This window comes from Aotus nancymaae, unplaced genomic scaffold (genome assembly GCF_030222135.1).
Source record: "Aotus nancymaae isolate 86718 unplaced genomic scaffold, 86718_ANA_hifiasm-v0.15.2.pri h1tg000021l, whole genome shotgun sequence".
NCBI lineage: Eukaryota > Metazoa > Chordata > Mammalia > Primates > Aotidae > Aotus > Aotus nancymaae.
In genome coordinates this window covers 24177914-24200754 of record NW_026988433.1, presented here as the reverse complement: position 1 = coordinate 24200754, position 22841 = coordinate 24177914, and the positions used below count along the sequence as shown (strand labels likewise).

Below are 22841 nucleotides of genomic sequence, written 5' to 3'. Positions count from 1 at the left end.
GGGGTGCAGTGGTGCAACATTGGCTTATTGCAATCTCTGCCTCCGGGGTTCAAGCGATTTTCATGCCTCAGCCTTTTGAGTACCTGGGACTACAGGTGCATGCCATCACGCCCAGCTAATTTTTGTATTTTTAGTAGAGACAAGATATCACCATGTTGGCCAGGCTGGTCTCAAACTCCTGACCTCAGGTGATCTGCCTGCCTGGGCCTCCCAAAGCCCTGGGATTACAGGTGTGAGCCACCATGCCCAGCCCCATTTTTACATCCATAATCTTGTTTAATCATCAAAACGATCCTCTAAAATAAATACTATTAATTTATTGAATACATTTTTCCACAGTTATTCAGTTAATGAGCACCTACTGTGTGTCAGGAACTGTTCTAGGAGGTTGGGACACATCAATGAACAATAAAACAATACACATAGTAAATAAAGAAGAATCTGAGTTTCAGAGAGGTAAAATCACAGAAATAGTGAGTGCTTCCTGCTACAGAAATGTCACATAACATGACTTCCTTTTTTTTTTTTTTTTTCCAGAGAGCAATTTATTAGACAGAGAGAGAAAGAGAGAAGTAGAGAGAGCTCCCACGCTGTTGTGGGAGGGGATCCCAGAGAGGGAAATCCCGTGACTTCCCTAAAGTCACAGAAATGGAGATTGGAAATGCTGAGTTTAACTTCTGAGCCTTCGTTCTTACCTACTGAGCTATGTGGGAAAGGGTTTTAGAGGAAAGATAGGCAGTGCACTATCGGACTGAAGACTCTGGATTCTAGGGTGAGAGCACAGCTCTTAGCCCTGCCTGCTGTAGCGTACTCAGTATCATAGTTGGGTTTTCCCAGAAGCAAACCCTGGGACAAGGATGTAAGTACAAGGCATCAACTTGGGAGGTAATCCAAGGAAGGGCCAGCAGGAGAAGTGGGAGGTAAACTTGGGAAAGGAAAGCAACTGTCAAAAGGTGGGTATCGAGGAAGTCACCACTGTGGGCGACTGCTGCTGAATTCCACTGGGGGACTCAAAAGCCAGCATAGAGCATGTGCCTTGGAGTCTTCATGCTGATGGGCAAGGACACTGGGATATTTGTCCACCAAATCCCACAGTTATTGTCTAAAGGCTGCTCCCAGGTGCTAACTCCCTGGCATGTCCTTCTACTTTGCTCGCTTTTAGATACAGAGACTTCTCATTCCTTCTGAGAGAGTCTTCAGGCCCAGAATCCTGGCAGTTGTATGTTGTGGGAACAGTTTCTGCTACACTGGGCAAATTATGTCACCACTCTGAGCCTCAGTTTCTTCAGTTGTAAAATGGGAATAACTATACGACTTCACAAGATTAAATGAGATTGTATCTGTAAGACATTTAACAGTCCTTGGCATACAATAGGCGCTCAATAAGTACTAGATATTATTGTAGTTGTAATAATTATTCCTCTTAAAGTAAAAAAGATAGATCACCTTTGCATCATGTGCAAGTTTGGATTTTTGACACTCTACTGTTCCTTTCCAGCGTGCCTGGTGTTGGAGGATGATTCTCCATAGGTCTCTCATATTGCTACACATCTTATGATCAGAGGAACCAGCTGCCCTTTGGGTCCAGGCTACCATGTCAGAGTAGTTTGTATAGCAAACAGCCTTGGAAGATAGAGATACTGTTTCCCTCTGGAGCAAAGGGCAGGTTTGCTTATTGTCCAGTGTAATACAGATGATGTCTCCCTTGGGGAGGTTTCTAGCAGACCATTATAAAAATCATATTTGGGCTCCCTAAGCTTGGTGTTCCCCAGCTGCATTGCAAATCCATTGCATGTATAGCTTCCACCTGGGTCCTTCCTCATCATCCCTGTGGGACTTGGGGGCAAGGGAAACAGTCACCAAGGTACACTCAAGCTGCTTGCTATAATACTCTTGTCTCTGACCCAGGAGTCTCATGTCTTCTGCCAGCATGCATGAAATTGGGCAGCTTAATTTCACAGCCTTTAAGTAGGGTAAAATCTCAGCCTCTTCACAGTTCTTGACAACTTATAGTTAAGGATTGAAAAACAAAGTCCATGGCTGACTAGAAATGGGATTTGCTTCCAGGTGGGGCAGACAGAGTCACCGGCTGAACAATTGCCATATTCTCAGGCTTGCCTGCCCCAGCTTCGCCTTGCATAGGTCCCTTACCTGGGAACTCAGAGAGGGTGGTCCACAGCAAGTCCATGTAATCCTCCTCACTCAGGTACTCACAGGCCAGGCTGCATTTTGCCTCTACTGCCTTCTTCCGACTGGAGACTGGGGTTGGGAGAGAGAAGGAGAGGGAGAGTCATATACAGAGTCTCAAATCACACCTTCCTGCTCCCCATACCTCCTTCTCTGGGATGATTCCATTTAGACGCCATAGGAAGAGCCCAGACTCAGAGACAGACAGACTCAGGTTTGAATACCAAGCAGTAATGCTCCAGCTTCATCTCTCTAAGTGTGAATTTCTTCATAAAACTGGAGCAAATAAAAGCACCATGAAAGCAGATTGAGAGAATGAAAGTGGGCTGTGGGTACGAATGTGCTTAGCCCAGAATCAGCACGTAGTAGGCGCTTTAGTGGCAGACAGACTCTAGGGTGGCCCCCCCATCCCCACTTCCTGGTAGTCACATTCTTGTGTAATCCCCTCCCCTTGAGTGTGTAGGCGGGGCCTGTGACTTGCTTCTAGCCAATAGAGTACAGCAAAGGTGACAGGATGTATGTGATTGCATTACATAGAACTGAAATGCCCATCAGGCAGGACTGTCTCTCATGCTGTCCCTTGATGACTGTGAAGGAGCAAGTGGCCATGTGGGTGGCCTATGCAGTGGCAAGTAGCAGAGAGCAGCCTCTAGTTGCTGAGGGTAGCCTCAGCAGACAGCCAGCAAGAATCTGAACCTCTTAGTCCTACAACCACAAGGAATTGAATGCTACCAACAACCCACATAGGTGGAGTGGTGGGTCCTTCCACAGTTGAGCTTCCAGATGAGAACCCAGTCTTTCAGTCCTGGCTGATGCCTTGATTGCAGCCTGGCAAAGGACCCTGCTAAGTTGTGTCTGGACTCTTGACTTACAGAAGCTATGAGATGATAAGTGTGTGCTGTCTCAGGCCACTAAGAAACAACACACATTTATCATCTCATAGTTTCTGCAGGTCAGGAGTTTGTGGTAATGCTGTTATGCAGCAATAGATAACTAATACATGCTTATCATCTGTTCCTGTCCCTCACCATCTCCTCCTAACTTTTTCATTGAAAGTGAATTGGAGTGGAACCCAGTGAGTGGCCAAAGAGTTGATAGAAACAAGATTTCATCCCTGGGCCAGGCAGAGTTAATAAAGAAGGATGAATGCTACATTGCTCCCTTCCTGACCTTGCTTTACTCTCAAACTATGGGACTAGTCTCTTAAAGATAGAGGTGCAGTAGTCTGAAATGTGTCTCTCCAAAATTAATGTTGAAACCTAACCTCCATTGTGTTGGTATTAAGAGGTGGGACTTTGGGGAAGTGATTAAGTCATGAAGGTTCTTCCGTCATGAATGGGATTAGTGTCTTCATTAAAGAGGTCAAAGGGAGCTCCCCAGCCCTTCTGCCACCTGAGGACACAGTGTTTGCCCCTTTTATCATGTAAGAATACCACAAGAAGATGCTGTCTATAAAGCAGAGAGCTCTCACCAGACACTGACTCCACAGGTGCCTTGATCTTGGACTTCCCAGCCCTCAGGACTGACAGAAATAAATTTCTGTTGTTCCTAAGTTACCCAGTCTAAGGTATTTTGTTATAGCAGTCAAAATGGGCTCACATAACCTATCTGAAGCAGCCACTTAACAGGTAAGGCTCAGAGAGGGTGAGTGTCCCCCGAAGTTGCTCCACCTACACCTTCCCTATCTCAGTTGTGGCATCTCCATCCTTCCAGTTGCTCAGGCAGAAAGCCCCGGAGGCTTCCTTGACTCTTCTCTCTTATTGTATCCTATGGCCAACCCATCAGCAAATCCTGTCTGTTCAACTTTCACAATATATTAGACTAGGATTGGCCAGATTTCATCACTGCTGAGACAGAGCAGGAACCCCGTCTCAAGTCTTCTGCCCACCCCCCGAAACATAGAAATAAAGGAAAATCTTGAATCCCTTCAAGGGAAATTCCAGGCACCTAGCTAGCCTTGAGAAGTAACTTAAGAACTTAATAAACACGAAGGTAATAATACCTTAAAATAATAGCCACCCAAGGAGGTTAGAGCCACGAGATGTTTGGTTCCTTACAGAAACCAAAGATGACATCTTAACATACGTCCCTGAGTCGGTTTCAGAAACCTAGAACCCCACCAGATGGAAGATGCTGACCACCATTGAGTAGACCTCAGATAAGGGAGAACTGAGAACCCAACTCTGACCACTGCCCTTGATTATAAATCTTTTCCTGAGGGGCCTAGAGAGAGTCACGCCCACATTCCTTCCTGCTGACCTCAAGTTCTTGAAAAAGCTTCACATTCTCAACCAAAGAATCTCTAAAGCCACCTGTAAGTCCCCCTGCTCTTCAAGATATCCCAATTTTGGGGGCCAAACCAATGTACGGCTTCCATGGATTGACCTGTGACTTTGCCTGTAACTGCTGCTTTCCTGAAATGTACCCTGCCTGTAAAAACCCTTGCTTGAAAGTCACCCAGGAGGTCAGATCTTCAGCATGAACTGCCTGATTCTCCTTGCTTGGCACCCTGCAAATAAACACTCTCCTTTCTCCCACTGCAAACTTCAGTGTAGATGTTTGACTTTACTGTGCTGGGTGAGCAGTAATACTGCTGCCACTTTTCCCCCCTGACCTCCTCACCAGCCATGGTCTCTTTCCAACACTTCAGTCAAAGGGATCCTTTTCAAACCTAAGTCAATTCCTCTGCTTAAAACTCTGCAATGACCTCCCATGATACACACAGTAGAAGCCAAAGTCCTTCAAAAATCTTCAAGACCCTCTATCATCTGGCACTCAACACATCCTTGATCCCACCTTCTACTTCTTCCTCTGTTGCCCCACTAACTCTACTCCAGCACACTGATCTTCTTGCTGTTCCTTAGGCAAGTAAGGCATGTGCCTGCCTCAGGACCTTTGCACTGGCTGCTCTCTCTTCCTAGATTGCCCTTGATCCCTCCCCATGATCAATTTCCTCACTTCCTTCAAGTGTTTCTTTGAACTTCACATTCTCATTGAGGCCAAGCTGACCACCCTATTGAAAACTTCACTCGAACTACTGCCCCTTTCTCTGACCTACATTCCTAATTTTTTTTTTTTTTGAGAAAGGGTCTCACTTTGTCACCCAGGCTGGAGGGCAGTGGCACAATCACTGCTCACTGAATTCTTAAACTCCTGGCCTCAAGCAACCCTCCCACCTCAGCCTCCTGAATAGCTGGGACCACAGGCACACACCACCAGGCCCAGCTAATTATTGTATTTTTTGTAGAGATGGGGATTTGACACATTACCCAGGTTGGTCTTGAACTCCTGGCCTCAAGCAATCCTCCCTCCTCTGCCTCCCAATTGCTGGTATTACAGGTGTGGGCCACCACACCTGGGCTTGTTGCCATCTTTATGTTCATGAGTGCCCAACTTTTTTTTTTTTTTGAGACAGAGTTTCACTCTTGTTGCCCAGGTTGGAGTGCAATGGCATGATCTCAGCTCACCGCAACCTCTGCCTTCCAGGTTCAAGTGATTCTCCTGCCTCAGCCTCCCGAGTAGCTAGGATTATAGGCATGTGCCACCATGCCTAGTTAATTTTTTTTTTTTTTCATCTTTAGTAGAGATGGGGTTTCTCCATGTTGGTCAGGCTGATCTCGAACTCCAGACCTCGGGTGATCCGCCCATCTCAGCCTCCCAAAGTTCTGGGATTACAGGCATGAGCCATTGTGCCTGGCCCTGGACTATATTTTCAAGGCTATTTGTTTAGCAAACAGCCTTGAAAGAAAGAGAACGTCTCCCCTTGGTACAAAGAGTAGTTTAATTATGGCTTTCGAAGATATAATATCTCTCTCCAGAGCAAAGGACAGGAATGCTTACTGTCTAGTATAAAAGATCGGGGTTCCTTAAGCTCAGGGTTCTTCTCTTGTTACATAACTCAGTACTTTTGTAGGTATTGCCCGCCCCTCTTCATGTTACCCTGGGGGATTCGGGGCTTAAGGAAATGGTGTAGGAAAATGCTGATACTCTGGCTACTGCAATTGCTATGAGTAATATAGTCCTTTGTCTCTGACCCAGGAGTGTTGTGCCTTCAGCTAGCACCTGTGGGAACTGTGAAAGGCTAACTTGTCAGCTTGCAAATAGGTCAAACTCACACTTTCAGTAATTCTTAATTGATTCATTTATTAATGAATGAGTTAACTAAAACCTTAGTCATGTATTCATTTTATATTTGTATGAGAGGCATGATTTTACCTTTTGTTTAAAATTTTTCCTTTAACTCATCTATTACCTTGTAATATACTATATAATTTCTCATTATGCTGTTGTAGGCCCTTCCCCCCAAATATAAGCCCACAGGGGAGAAATATTTGTATTTTGTTATTAGAATTCACTGATGTATTCTAAAGACTCTCTCTTTTCTTTTTTTGAGAGATGTTCTCACTCTGTTGCCAAGGTTGATGTGCAGTGGCACAATCTTGACTCACTGCAACACTCCACCCTCCAGGCTACTTCAGCCTCCTGAGTAGCTGGGAACATAGGTGCACATCACCACATCAGGCTACATTTACGTATGTTTTATAGAGACGGGGTCTCACCACGTTGCCCAGGTTGGTCTTGAGCCCCTGAGCTCAAGTGGTCCACCCACCTCAGCCTCCCAAAGTGCTGGGATTAAAAGTGTGAGCCACCATGTTCAGCTGACAAAAACTCTCTCTCTCTCTTCTTTTTTTGAGAGAGACTGTCACACCGTCACCCAGGTTGGAGAGCAGTGGTGTGATCTCGGCTCACTGCAACCTCCGCCTCCTGGGTTCAAGCAATTCTCCTGCCTCAGCCTCCTGAGTAGCTGGGATTACAGGCACATGCCACCATGCCTGGCTAATTTTTGTATTTTAATAGAGACGGGGTTTCACTATTTTGGCCAGGCTGGTCTCGAATGCCTGACCTCAAGCGGTCCGCCTGCCTTGGCCTCCCAAAGCGCTGGGATTATAGGTGTGAGCCACCGCACACAGCCAAAACCCCCCTTTTTGATCAAACGTTTGTCAGACTCTCTGAGTCTTTTTTAAATTTCATCCTCACCCTTGGGCTCTATCTAGTTTTGGCAAGATACTGCTGAATGAGTATAGTGAAAATGCATGCCTTTGATATTTTTGATCCAACTCTTCATGCCCCACGTTTGATATCACCCTGGCCTGTGATGGGGTTCAGGACACACCAATCCCCAAATACTGCACCTTGGCATATTGAATATTTTATGCCAAAGGAATTAGAGAAACAGCATGTGGAGAAGGTGCCTCTGACTTTCCTTTGCCCCTCATCCCTGAAGCAGGTCATAAAACCCGGGAAGGATTCTCTGACTTTGTTTTATTTATTTATTTATTTTGAGACAGAGTCTCTCTCTGTCACCCAGGCTGGAGTGCAGTAGTGCACTCTTGTCTCACTGCAACCTCTGCTTCCTGGGCTTAAGCGGTCCTCCCACCTCAGCCTCCTAAGTGGCTAAGACTACAGATGCATGCCACCAAACCCTGCTAAGTTTCTGTAGTTTTGATAGAGACAGGGTTTCACCACGTTGCCCAGGCTGGTCTCGAACTCCCAAGCTCAAGCAATCTGCCTGCCTCAGCCTCCCAAAGTCCTGGGATTACAGGCATGAGCCACTGTGACCGGCAATTTTATGACCATTTTGAAGCAGATCATAAAACCGTCAGGTGAGAGGTGCCCTGCCTATGCCCTGAGAAGAACATACTTATCTCCAAAGACACAGGGACAGAGAAGAATCTGAGCAAGCCCTGCTGACCTCCCCACCACTAGCTCACACACTCTTTGTCCTATCCTATTTCTCTATGACTCTCCATTGTTCATCAAATCTAGCACAAAAATACTCAGGCTTAACCATTTCTTCAGGTCTTTGTTTCCTTAGGAAGGCTCCTGTGTCTTATTTACACCAAACTTAGATTAAATAAGTTCATATGCTTTTGTCTTCTTAATGTCTTTTGTCATAGGGGCCTCAGTCATAAAACCAGCATGAGTAGAAGGAAAGATATGCTTCGTCCCCTATACTTGCCTTCAGCAACAATCTTTTTATTTATTTATTTATTATTTACATTTTTAGAGACAGGGCCTTGCTCTGTTGCCCAGGCTGGAATGCAGTGGTGAGATCAGAGCTCACTGCAGCATTGACGTGATCAGAGCTCACTGCAGCATTGGCGTCCCCGGACCCAGGTGATCCTCCTGCCTCAGCTTCCTGAGCAGCTGGGACCACAGGCATGCTAATTTTTTCTACATTTTGTAGATATGGGGTCTCACTATGTTGCCCAGGCTGGTCTCGAACCCCTGAGTATAAGCAATCCTCCCACTTTTGCCTCCCAAAGTGCTGGGATTACAGGTGTGAGCCTGGCCCAGCAATAATTTTATCAAGTCGATTTAACCAGAAATCATCTTATCCTCGGCATTTCCTCTTAGTAATTTTCCATCTGCTGACTCCCCGACCCTGCTCCCTGGCTATAAATCCCCACTTTGAATACTTGTGCATACAGAAAGGAACCCAGTTCTATACTGAGGTCTCTCTTTTCCTATTGCAATTGCTACTAAATGAAATTTTCCTTCACTGCTTTCACTTCTGTCCAGCTCCGGCTTTCCTGGACACTGACACATAGACCAGTACCTGGCATGTAGAAAATACATATTCAATAAATGACTTGCCCAAAGTCACACAGGTACTTGGTGCTGGAACCCAGGTCTCCTAATTTCCAGCTGTGGGCTCGTTCTATAGTTTTACTTTCCCACCCAGGAATAAGACAGAGCTTTTCAACAGGGGTTGGCAAATTCTGGCCAAATCTGGTCCCTTGCCTGTTTTTGCCTGACCGATGTGCTAAAAATGTTTTTTTCAGATGATTTTTAGACATTAAAAGAAGAAGGAATCGTGAGGCATAAAAATGATACAAAATTTAAATTTGCATTAATAAATAAGGTTGTATTGAAACACAAGCAATGCTCATTCATTTATATTGTTAAAAGAAAAACATTGGACAAATTAAATGTAACAGAGTTTAATTGAACAAGAGTAAATTGTGAATCAGGCAGCCCATAAGCCAGAATAAGTTCAGACAGACTGGTGCTGCAAGTGATCAAGGATTTATGGACAGAAACAGGAAAGTGACAGAACATGGAAGTGAAGTATAGAAACAGCCGGACAGGTTACAGCTCAGTGTTTACCTTATTTGAATAGGATTTGAACAGTTGACTGCTTTTTTTTCTTTGAGACAGATTCTTACTCTGTTGCCCAGGCTGGCAACAGAGCTACATGCCAGGTAGTGGTGCCATCTCGGCTCACTGCAGCCTCTGCCTCCCCCAGTTCAAGCGATCCTCCTGGCTTAGCCTCCTGAGTAGCTGGGACTACAGGCATGAGCCACCACACCCGGCTAATTTTTGTATTTTTAGTAGAGACGGGGTTTCGCCATGTTGGTCAGGTTAGTCTTGAACTCCTGACCTCAGGTGATCCTCCCACCTTGTCTCCTAAAGTGCTGGAATTACAGGTGTGAGCCACCATGCCCAGCCAGTTGACTGCTTTTGAGTGGCTGAAATCAGTGACTGGCGCAAGAGTGGGTTACAGTCTGTTCACACATCCAGTTAGGTTTCAGTTCACTATGTATGAAGAAACCTTTAGGCTGAACTTAAAATACGTAAGGAGGCAACTTTAGGCTGGACCCAATTTAACAACATACCGTCCACTGTTGTCCTGCTACAAACAACTGGCCTACAAAGCCTAAAATATGTACTACCTGATCTTTTACAGAAAAAGGTTTCTAACCCCTGTTTCCACATTCCCCAGTATCCTTAGTTTAAGCCTTAGGATGCTTAGCTTAAGCATTCTACTCTTAGGAGATGCAATCTATGCTCAGTCAATACCAAACCCTGTGACTGACTCTACAATAGAGGTACATCAGCAGAGTCTGAACACAGACTCCCCCACATCCCCGCAGTGAGATGAGACTCCACTACCTCACTCAATCCTTCTACCAATAAACAAAACTATTAACTATGATTATAGAGCCTTAATACGAAAAAGATAATTGGGGTGAACCCTGAACACAAGCAGGAACTTGATTCTTTTATCCTCCAACTCTGAGTTCAGTGCTGAGAATGTACTGTTATCTTAAAAGTCAGAATGGCTTAAAAGCACAGGCATAAAAAAGCATAGAGACTTTCCTCTGCATTAGCTTCTTTTTGTCCCGTGGTTCCCACCTCGAGCTGCACAAGAGAATCATCTGGGGAGCTTTTAAAACTTGCTAATGCTTGGGTTCCACCTGCCCTCCCAAGTCCTGATTAAATGGGTCTGGGCGTTGTTTAAAAGCTTCCCAGGTGATTCTGTTATGTGGCCATGGTGGAGAGCCAATTTGGTCCTCAAACTTAATGTGCACATGAGAATTATTGCACAGGATCATATTCATAAAGCTCTGAGTATTATGCTTCATGAGGGCTCTTTAGGGGATTTGCAATGATCATTTTATTTATTTATTCATTTATTTATTTATTTTGAGATGGAGACTTGCTCTGTCACCCAGGTTGGAGTGCAGTGGCATGATCTCGGCTCACTGCAACCTCTGCCTCCTGGGTTCAAGTGATCTTCCTGCCTCAGCCTCCCGAGTAGCTGGCACTATAGGCGTCTGCCACCACGCCCAGCTAATTTTTGTATTTCTAGTAGAGAGAGGGTTTCACCATGTTGACCTGGATGGTCTCAATCTCTTGACCTCGTGATCCGCCTGCCTCCATCTCCCAAAGTGCTGGGATTACAGGTGTGAGTCACTGCGCCCAGCCTATTTTTATTTTTTTACAGAGTCTCACTCTGTCACTCAGGCTGGATTGCTGAGGTGCAGTCATGGCTCACTGCAGCTTGGAACTCCCGGGCTCAGGCAATCCTTCTGCCTCAGCCTCCCAACTAGTAGCTAGGACTACAGGCACACGCCGCCATGCCCAGATAATTTTTTAAATTTTTTGTAGAGACAGGGTCTTGCCATGTTGTCCAGGCTGTTCTCGAACTTCTGGTCTCAAGTGATCCTCCTGCCTCTGCCTCCCAAAGTGCTGGGAGTCTCGCTCCATAATTTTAACCTATATTGAAAATTCACCTTAAAAAGCTCTTAGACCTGGGAGGTCAAGGCTGCAGTGAGCTACGATCACACCTCTGTTCTCTAGCCTGGGTAACAGAGCAAGAACCTGTCTCGAAAACAAAACAAAAAAAAAGAAATGCTATTAGAAAAAATTAACTGAGAGGCCTGTAGTCAGATGGCTCCAGTGTTGTGGGGTCCTAGGTGAGCAAACTGAAATCAGCTCACAGTAACTTAACTGCAAACCAAAAACGAAATCCTAAGCTCCCAGTCTACTGAACAGATCCCTTCTTGGCCAAGGGGACCCCAGAGAAACCTGAAAAACTGAACTCTGGCCATGATGGGAAGGGGACTCAGACACACCTCCTTCTTATACCCTCTCCCTTTCGGAGTTTAGGCAACTGCCAGCAGTAACATTAAAACAAAGATCATAAGACTGACAAAACAGACTCTTCCAGGCAATAAGATACCAAATTCCAACTTGACTCTAGTAGAGCATCACTCAACAGATAGCAGACCCTGAAGGAAATCAAAATATTTCACCCCCAAATATATTTCTTTTTTTTTTTGCAATAAAATCTCGCTCTATCGCCCAGGCTGGAGTGTAGGGTACAATCTCTACTCACTGCAACCTCCACCTCCCAAGTTCAGGCAATTCTCCTGCCTCAGCCTCCCGAGCAGCTGGGATTGTAGGTGCGTGCTACCACGCCCAGCTAATTATTGTATTTTTAGTGTAGATGGGGTTTTGTCATGTTGACCAGGCTTCTCTCAAACTCCTGGCCTCATGTGGTCTACCCACCTCAGCCTCCTAAAGTGCTGGAATTAAACAGGCGTGAGCCACCTGGCCTGCAACCTTTCAGCCTCTTTTCTATGAATAAACAAATAAATAACTTTAACTAACATGCTCTTTCTTTTTGCACCTGTAGTCCTAACTACTTGGGGGGCTGAGGTGGGAGGATCTCTTGAGCCCAGGAGGTGGAGGTTGCAGTGAGCCATGATTGTGCCACTGCACTCCAGCCTGGGTGACAGGATGAGACACTCTCTCAAAAATAATAATAGGCCAGGCGCTGTGGCTCACACCTGTAATCCCAGCACTTTGAAAGCCAAGCCAGGCAGATCACCTGAGGTCAGGAGTTTGAGAACAGCCTGGCCAATGTGGTGAAACCCCATCTCTACTAAAAAAATACAAAATTAGCCAGGCGTGGTAGCGCCACCTGTAATCCCACCTACTTGGGAGGCTGAGGCAGGAAGATTGCGTGAACCCAGGAGGTGGAGGCTGCAGTGAGCTGAGATCCCACCACTGCACTCCAGCCTGGGTAACAGAGTGAGACTCCATCAAAAATAACAAATAAAATAATAACAAATAAAATAATAATTTTTAAAAGGACGAATCACAGCCACCCATGTGAAGGGATCTTGTTTACCTGAGTTGGCATGCCAAGAAATTCCATTTGACCCAGCAATCCCATTACTGGGTATATATCCAAAGGATTACAAATTGTTCTACTATAAGGACACATGCACACAAATGTTCATTGCAGCACAGTTAACAATAGCAAAGACCTGGAACCAACCCAAATGCCCATCGATGATAGACTGGACAGGGAAAATGTGGCACATATATACCATGGAATATTATGCAGCCATCAAAAACGATGAGTTCGCGTCCTTTGTAGGGACATGGATGAACCTGGAAACCATCATTCTCAGCAAACTGACACAAGAACACAAAATCAAACACTGCATGTTCTCACTCATAGGCGGGTGTTGAACAATGAGAACACATGGACACAGGGAGGGGAGCACTACACACTGGGGTCTGTTGGGGGGAAATAGGGGAGGGACAGCGGGGGGTGGGGAGTTGGGGAGAGATAGCATGGGGAGAAATGCCAGATAAAGGTGAAGGGGAGGAAGGCAGCAAATCACACTGCCATGTGTGTACCTATGCAATAATCTTGCATGTTCTTCACATGTACCCCAAAACCTAAAATGCAATTAAAAAAAAAAGAAAATCTGCTCTATTTTAATCCTATAAGGAAAGTGACTTTGAAACAACCCATCTGCTTTGTGTTCCCTGTTTCTGTTTTCTTCAGCTCTTTTCTACTGATTCATGAATCGCTCTCTGCTCAGATACACTTTTCAAATTTGCATCTGTTTTTCTTTAATGTGCCTTGGTTTATCTTTGAACGGTGCAAACTTCAGAGCCCAAACCCTGACATAAGATGTGGCTCCGCTAAGGTTAGCTCCGTCGCGACGAGACTGTCCAGGTTTCTACAGAGTGTCTTGGAAACCACAGAAACAGTAAGTAGTACAAGGCCCAGGCCCTTAAGGGCAGAGCCTGGGGTGGGAGTGTGTGCATGGTTGTGTATGTACCGAGGGTATGGGAGTAGTTAGCTGGCAGAGACAACGAGGATACTCACTGCTGCAGACATCTCCTGCCTGGAAGAGTTCTGTGGTGAGTAGAACTAACCCGTAGTAAGAGAATGCGTTGGAAAACCTGCCAGGAGAAAGCAAGAAAGGTAAAGAAATGATCAGAGGAACGCAAGTCCCCTTTCCCTACCCCACTGGGAAGGGCCAGTGTCCACAGCAGCAGGGACCAGTCTTTGGGCTGCACTGGGGCTTTGGGGGCTTTACTAGGGACCTTGGGCAAGAAGATGGAAGGTAAAAAAGCATCATAATATGATCAAAGGGAAGTGCTCCTGTGTCCTTTGAAAGACCAAGAACTGTCAGAGGTGTTTGAACCAGAGCAACTCCATCTTGAATAGGGGCTGGGTAAATGAAGACTGAGACCTACTGGGCTGCATTCCCAGAGAGTTAGGCATTCTGTCACAGGATAAGATAGGAGGTCGGCTAAGATACAGATCATAAAGACCTTGCTGATAAAGCGGGTTGCAGTAAAGAAGCCAGCTATAGGCCGGGCACAGTGGCTTGTGACTATAATCCCAGCACTTTGGGAGGCCAAAGTGGGTGGATCACCTGAGGTCAGGAGTTCGAGACCAGCCTGGCCAACATGGTGGAACCCTGTCTCTACTAAAAATACAAAAATTAGCTGGGTGTGGTGGTGGATACCTATAATTCCATCTACCCGGGAGGCTGAGGCAGGAGACTCACTTGGACCTGGAGGCAGAGGTTGCAGTGAGCTGAGATCTCGCCATTGCACTCCGACTTGGGCAACAAGAGTGAAAACTCTGTCTCAAAAAAAAAAAAAAAGAAGCCAGCTACAAACCCAGCAAAACCAAGATGGCTATGAGAGTGACCTCTGGTCGTCCTCACTGCTACACTTCCATCAGCGCCTTGACAGTTTACAAATGCCATGGCAACGTCAGGCATTCCCCTATATGTTCTAAAAAGAGGAAGCATGAATAATCCACCTCTTATTTAGCATATCATCAAGAAATAACCATAAAATGGGCAACCAGGAGCCCTCGGGGCTGCTCTGCCTGTGGAGTGGACACTCCTTTATTCCTTTACTTGCTTAATAAACTTGCTTTCACATTACTCTGTGGACTGGCCTTGAATTCTTTCTTGCACAAAATCCAAGAACCCTTTCTTGGGGTCTGAATTGGGACATCTTTCTAGTAATAGAATTATACTATCCCAGAGACACAGCACCTCCAAGGCTTTCTACCCAATGGCAACAGGGGAAAAATGGTTTTAGGGACCAATCTGTGGAAGAAAACAGTCCCATTAACGTCTTTTAGGGCTTCTGGGTCAAGCATGTCAATTTAGACATGTGATTTTCAAATTTCAGAGCAGAATGACAGTTTATTAATTCCTAGCTGACCCAGGAACTAGAATATTCAAGTTTGCAGGACCGGAACATTCTCATCCAGTAGAATAGTTATATGGAAATGCAGTCATAATCAAAAGCCAGCGATTCATTTCCTTACGTTACAATGTGTGCAAGCAAATTTAGTGACTTCCATAATGCACTAAAATTAGTCTCTAATTAATTGCTTCAGTATTCAAGGGGTGTTGGCCCAACCAAATTACATGTGCTCAAAGGTGGGTATTCTCAACACGGACCCCCCCGGTTCTGTATATTATCAAAGCTTTTTCTCCTCTTTCCTGTAATTGACCACCTTGGGGTCTCTTCCCTGTTAATTAGCACCTCTGCTAAACGGTGAATGGAAAAATGAGAACTGGTTAAAAAGGAACACAAAGCCTTAAGCCAGGCCAATTTTGTTCACTGTTAATGCTGTGTACATGAACTGGTACAAAGAGGTTGAAGGATGACTGCAATTCCAATTCATTGTGGAGTTTAGAGTGATTACACTCTCCAAATGCTGCCCCCAAGCCCGCACCTTCTGTCTACAGCTCCCTTCCATGGCTGTTATTCAAGAAAAGCTCCAACAGGATCAGAACTGGAACTTAAAAGAATGCCCATGTTGACCAAATCAGTGGTTCCCAAAATACGTGCCACATGCCACCCCTGTGGTGCCCAAGGGGCAAGATGGGCTCAGGGAGGACACTGACATGGTATAAATAAATGAATAAATAAATACGCGCGCGCACACACACACACACACACACATATATATTTTTGAGACAGAGTCTCACTCTGTCGCTCAGGCTGGAGTGCAGTGGTGCAATCTTGGCTCACTGCAGCTTCCATCTCCCAGGTTCAGGAGGTTCTCATCACTACAGGCACCTGCCACCACGCCCAGCTAATTTTTTTTTTTTAGTAGAGATGAGGTTACACCATGTTGGCCAGGCTGGTCTCAAACTCCTGACCTCAGGTGATCCACCTGCCTCAGCCTCACAAAGGGCTGAGATTACAGGTGTAAGCCACCACACAGGGCCACATAGCAGAAATATTCAATCATATTATGAAAGAAAAATTCCCTTTTAAGTTTACTTTCAATTCTTTCAATCCTTTTAAATTATATCCCAGTGTCACTTATGTGCTATGGAGTCCTTAACACCTCCCCTCTCCCATTTCTTTTTTGTTTTTGTTTTGAAACAGGGTCTCATTCTGTTGCCTAGGCTGGAGTACAGCGGCATGATCACAGCTCACTGCAGCCTCGACTTCCTGGGCTCCAGTGATCCTCTCACCTGAGCCTCCTGAGTAGCTGGGACCACAGGTGCATGCCTCCACACCCGGGTAACTTAAACATTTTGTGTAAAAACAGGGTTTTACCATGTTGCCCAGACTGTTCTCAAACTCCTGGCTTCAGGAGATCTTCCCACCTCGGCCTTACCAAAGTGTTGGGATTATGGGCATGAGCCACCACGTCCAGCCAGCCCTTTTATCTCTTACATACAGAGGCTCATTGCCTCTGCAAACCATCCAACTGGTTACTTTTTCTGGTATTTCTCTTTAAGAGTGCCTTCTATCTATGACCTGAAATTAAAGTGTTTTCCTTTAAAGTAGAGTTATAGGCCTGGTTCAGTGGCTTACACCTGTAGTCCCAGAATTTAGGGAGGCTGAGGAGGGAGGATTGCTTGAGTTCAGGAGTTCAAGGCTACAGTAAGCTAGGATAGTGCCACTGCACTCCAGCCTGAGCAGTGGAGGGAGGCGACTCTGTCTCAAAAATTAAAAAAACACAATAAAATAGAATTATAAAGTTGCCTTTTAAAAGATGCTTGAGTAAAAGCAGTCAAGTTAAAGAAAAAGATTAAGGAAATAAAAGTACGTACAGATGATGACCTGGTTATGGCGGGAATCAGGAGGATGATGTTCAAACTACTGAAATTTGCAAACGCTGCTGTAAATCAAAGTGTTCTCTGTGCAGTGCATTAAAACAAAACCCAAAACAGGACACAGGGAGTGGAAGGGGGTCAAAGTGGTCAACGAACAGCTCTTACCATATAAACCACAGCAACAAAGTTGTCCATCTAAAATGGGGCGTGAAAAGGTCCCTCATTTTGCCTCGGTCTTCCTGTTTCAAAACAAAGACATGGTGTTTATTCTCTTCCCTACAGATGCATGGGAGACCTGCTGGTGGCTTGAGACTAGTGCACACACGGGTGGGAGGGAGGTTTCTGGCAGGTAGGACACTGGAGCTCCGAGAACCCAGAACTCAAATCTACAGGACGCAGCCTCCCAACCCCTCCAGCCAGAACCCAGCCATGTCCAGAGGCATGATTCCCACAGGATGGATCTCATGCCCTCCAACCTGGAAACCTGGAGTTGGGAAGCAGATCCCTCTGTCCTGGCCCCTCAGACCTCAGCACAGACTCATGGACCCAGGGAGCAGAAAACCAGTTCAAAGCATGTCCAGCCATTTCACACATACACAGGCGCCTTCCCCGGTTCTAGGTCTAGGTGGCAACAATTAATGTGCTGAGAAACTAATTCACCAAACGTCAATTTACCAAAAGATGGATGAGATAAATGACCTATTGGCCAATTTTACATAATTTACAAATTTTACAAATCTTTGCTTTACAACGTTCTTTAAAAAATATATGCTATGGCCAGGTGCGGTGGTTCATGCCTGCAATCCCAGCACTTTGGGAGGCCAGGGCAGGTGGATCACTTGAAGCCAGGAGTTCGAGACCAGCCTGGCTTTCCTTCATCCACAGGAGGGATCTCTCCCCAAAGGCAACCAAATGGGCTTCTGCACGTCTTGTGGAATCCCTCCTGCTCTGCCCCTGGAGATTTGGGGCAGGTCCCCTGGTCTCTGTGTTGTCAGACCAAACACCTCCTTCCAACCTGCTGACATACCATTTAATTCTTCTTGCATAATATAAAAACAATCAGAAATAGAACTTTATTTTAAAAGGTAATTTCTTTATAGGATCTGATGTCTGCTTAAGGGTACTTGTTACGTTTCTCCAATCCGCTTGGATGGCTCTTCAGGGCAGGAACTGCAGCCCTAAATCTGAATCTTTTCTCTGAACGTGTGCAATGCCAGTGCCTACATACGGTAGGTGCTCATTAAGTTTCACCATGGTGGATTTCCTGATGGTGTTACTGGTGGAGCGAGGCACCATCCATTAAGAACATCTACATCAGGTGCGGTTTTATCCCCGCCATCTAAGCACATTCCTTCCTAATGTGGTTTTACTGCACAGCTTTTGCCAATCAATCTCATTTGCTAGTCAGACTTCATCTGTGCTGAAAGGCGAAACCGAAGCAGGAGTAGTTACAGGACCCATTAGCGGACGTTACATTTCTCAAGTCACTGGCGAAATTCTCCAGGTAGCATTTTTAGAATTTGGCAGTTACAATACACATTGGAGTAGCCAAATTACCCTTGCAGGTCCTGTCTACTGGGCCCTCATCTGCTCCATGTGCACACACACGCACACCCCACCCTGGGTACACACACCCACGTGTATCCACACTTGCATGCCCTACTCTATGTGCACATGCTCCCCAGCATGTACACCTATACGCACGTTGCAGAGTCCACTGGTCCAGGCACTGACCTGTCTGGAGATGATGAGTTTCCCCAGAGGCATGGGAGCTCCATTTTCCGTCGCTATCCTCTTTAAGGTGGCAATTGCCTTTTCCTGGTTCCCTGACAGCACGTCATACCTTGCACTTTCAGGCAGCCACTGGGATGGGGGAGACAGAAGACCCAGGTGTGGCTGGTTAGGGTGGAACAGATCACTCACTTCTAGCCACGCACTCTTATTTATGTGTGGGGTCTTTAAGGTGGGGGCTCTGGAGACCTGACTTCAAATCCTGGCCCTGCCGTTTATTATGTTGGTTGTGTGACCCTGTACAATTACTTGACGTCTCTGCTTTCATTTCCCTATCCATAAAATGTGAATGACAAAAGATCCTAGCTTGTAGGGCTCTTGAGAGGATTAAACAGGATCATCCAGGCAAGGTGCTTAGCGCAGTGCCTGGTCGGGGTTAATGCAGTTATTATTATTGACACGGTTACTATTACTATTACTTGGGGCTGCTTTCAGAATTCCAGGTGAAGGCAGAATTAAATTAAGATCACCATCAGAATTCTCACCCTCATCTCTTAAGGAATTGTACCTCACCTGTATTCAGCATCATCTTGCAAACTCAGTTCAAGAGAAAGAAATCAGAAAGATTTTTAGGCCTATGGAAGTCACAACCACAAATGACTAGATAAATACATTTCTGTAAAAATGGAGTAACAGCTATTTGAAACAGCAGGTAAACTGGAGAAAACATGAGACTAGAAGTTAGAAGATCTGGTTCAGAGTTCTTTCATCTATTTGCTGTAGGCCCTTTCCTTTTTCATAGTGCAAAGTTGTCTTCAGATGTGGCTGCCCAGACAGGGACTACATTTCCCATCTCCCCTTGCATCTAGGTGAGACCATGTGACTTGTGTTCGCCAATGGCATATGAGCAGACTATTCCTGGCCAAGGCATTTAAGAAGTGAATGTGCAGTCACCACTTGTCTTTTGCAAGTCTGTTGTCTGACTGTAGAAGACTTCAAAGCCCTAGAGGATGGCAGAGCCACCAGCTGGACAAAACCAGGGCCCAGAATTCCACTTGCCAACCAGAAAAGTCATTCTGAACTATTGTGTGAGTGAGAGATAAGCTCCTCTCATGCTATGTTGCTGAATGTGTGGGCTTTGTTTCAGCAACTTGTATCATCCTGACTCATAGGGGTTCATTATAGTCCTGTGATTAGTGGGAAGAATAAATATGATAATGCATGGAGCACAGAGCCTGCCATACAGTTAAGCTTAATAATTATCAACACTTATTGTCATTACCAGGAATTTTTGTGGTATTTATCATACATGATAACTAACCATCTCTAGGCTTATTTTAGTGCCTACTGGCTGTAAAGTGTTTTATCCATGTGTCCGTGAAATGATGAGTATGTGGCAAGATCTCAGTAGAGAGTGTGGTTTCTGCAGAGCTGAGATGAAGAGATCATTAAACTCCTGGAGCCAGCCATTCCTGAAGTTAGCTTGAATCCTCTGAAATGTATTTATCCCTCTCTTTGACTCAAGCCAGTTTGAATGGGATTTCTGTCACTTGCAACTTAAGAGTCTCACCTAGGGCAATATAATCACTTTAAGTGTAGATTTTGCAATGATGGGTCCAATGTATCCTCACATCCCCAGTTATCTCCCTAGAAAATATCTCAGAAGTGTCTGTCTGGAGGAAATCTAACACTCCATACTGGGGCTATCCCAGGCCATAACTCTCTTGTCTCATTTCCTGATGAAAAAATAATAATAATCTTAAAAGGTGGCTTTGGTATCCTTCTCCATCCCCTCCCCACAAAAACAGAGTGGATAGTAAGGTGTCAGGTAGCAAAAGCTGAGATCTCTTAAAGGATACCTACGAAACACAGCACGGCAAAGAGGAGGAGCGGGACAGCCGAGAGGATGAGCAGCCAACGCCAGCCCAGGCTGGGCATCACGAACACAGCCAGGGCGACCTCGAACACTGTCCCGATGGCCCAGAACACCTGGCACAGGAGAATTGGGGTCAGCGACGGGGGTAGCATGGTCCACACAGTGAGGAATTATGGGGCACTGTGGACCAGGGTCTTTCTATGGGTAAGGGGTTACTGGAGTCAGCAAGGTTAGAATAGCCACCCTTTCCCTGTGATCTATAGGGTTGGGCCAGGGCTGCCACGTTGCCAAGCTCACAAGGGTGCCATCTCCACTGTATATTTGTATGGCACCCGCTGGAGTGGGGCGATGTGGCAGCTCTGGTTAAGGAGATCAATATGGTCAATATCATGCGATGTCAAATTGGTAGTCAACATATTGGGTCTTTTCTTTTCTTTTAAACAGGGTCTTGCTCTGTCACCCAGGCTGAAATACAGTGTTCAAATCATGGCTTACCACAGTCTCGACCTCCCAGGCTCAAGTAATCCTCCCACCTCAGCCTCCTGAGTGGCTGGAACTACAGGCACATGCCACCATGCCCAGCCAATTTTTTGTATCTTTAGTAGAGGTGGGGTTTCACTATGCTTCCCAGGCTGGTCTTGAACTCCTGGGCTCAAGTGATTTGCCCTCCTGGGCCTCCCCAAGCACGGGATTACAGGCATGAGCCACTGCACCCGGCCTCAAATTTTTTATTATGGTAAAATACACATAACAAAATTTACCATCTTAACCATTTTTAAGTGTACAGTTCAGTGGTATTAAATACATTCGTAATATTGTGCAAACATCACCACTCGCCTTCACCAGAACTCATCTTGCAAACATGAAAGTGTGTACTCATTTTTTTTTTTTTTTTGAGCCAGAGTCTTGCTCTGTCACCCAGGCTGAAGTGTAGTGGCATGATCTCAGCTCACTGCAACCTCTGCCTCATGGGTTCAAGCGATTCTCCTGCCTCAGCCTCCCGAGTAGATGGAATTGCAGGTGCCCCCAATCACATTCAGCTAATTTTTGTATTATTTTTAGTAGAGACAGCATTTTACCTTGTTGGCCAGACTGGTTTCAAACTCCTGACCTCAGGTGATCTACCCGTCTCGGCCTCCCAAATTGCTGGGATTACAGGAGTGAGCCACGGTGCCCAGTCAGAAAGTCTGTACCAATTAAACAATAACTCTCCATTCCCCTCTATCCTCAGCCCTTGGCAACCACGATTCTACTTTTTGTCTCTATGAATTTGATTACTCTAGGTGCCTCATATAAGTAGAATTGTACCGTATTTGTTTTTTTGTGACTGGCTTATTTCCCTGAGCATAATGTCCTCAAGATTCATCTGCGATATAGCATGTGTCACAATGTCCTTCCTTTTCAGGGGTGAATAATATTCCAGTGAATGTATAGACCACAGCTTGTTTGTCCACGAGTGTGTTGATGGACACTTGGGTTGCTTCCATGTCCTTTTTTTGTTTTAAGAGATGGGGTTTCACCATGTTGGCCAGGCTGGTCTCAAACTCCTGACCTCAGGTGATCCGCCCACCTCGGCCTCCCAAAATGCTGGGGTTACAGGCGTGAGCCACCGTGCCCGGCCGCTTCCATGTCTTAGCTATTGTGAATAACGCGGCTATGAACATGGCTGTACAAAATGGACACACTGACTTTGCTCACTGACATCCATCTCCCTTGCCCAATGGTGCCCCAGAATCCCTAATCAGAATTGCCCCTTCTTGACGGGGCTGAATATCTTCTGTTTGCCTGCCCAAGTCACTCTCCATCTTTTCCACTTTTATGTGGATTCCATCAACAGGCTCCCTGTCCTAGTGCTTCCCATTGGGTGCAGCCAATGTAGAGTCCTGCAGGAGATGGGAGGAAGGGAGGAGAAAGACACTGAAGCACTTATTCCCCTGGCTTCCTCCCTGCAGGGTGGTCCTGGCTGGTTGTATCCCTCAGCTGAAGGTCCTAGCTCCTGTCCCGCAGCCTTCATCATACAACTCTCTGGGCAGCTCATTAATCCCTCTCTTTGCTCCTTCTGGCCTGGGGTGGTAACACTTGTGTGGGGATTTTATAAATAGTCCCTTGATTTATTTATTTGTTGCTGTAGTTTTGAGACGGAGTCTCGCTCTGTTGCCCAGGCTGGAGTTCAGTGGTGCAGTCTCAGCTCACTGCAACCTCTGCCTCCCAGGCTCAGGCAATTCTGGTGCCTCAGCTTCCCGAGTAGCTGAGATTACAGGTGTGTGCCACCACGCCTGGCTGTTTTTGTAGAGATGGGGGTTTTGCCATGTTGGCCAGGCTGGTCTCAAACTCCTGACCTCAAG

At 45.8% G+C, this 22841-nt stretch overlaps 1 protein-coding gene across 2 annotated transcripts in view; it reads right to left on the bottom strand.

Annotated features, from left to right (window-relative positions):
* Window positions 1-22841, bottom strand: part of SVOP (SV2 related protein) — a 99857-nt gene that overhangs the window by 11875 nt on the left and 65141 nt on the right. For both annotated transcript variants that reach the window (XM_012469129.3, XM_064379879.1), the window contains exons 8-12: window positions 20484-20609; window positions 18624-18752; window positions 17055-17128; window positions 13667-13743; window positions 2152-2259 (exon numbers count right to left, since the gene is read on the bottom strand). In XM_012469129.3, the coding sequence (XP_012324552.1) occupies window positions 2152-2259; window positions 13667-13743; window positions 17055-17128; window positions 18624-18752; window positions 20484-20609 (514 nt within the window). The remainder of the gene's footprint in view (window positions 1-2151; window positions 2260-13666; window positions 13744-17054; window positions 17129-18623; window positions 18753-20483; window positions 20610-22841) is intronic.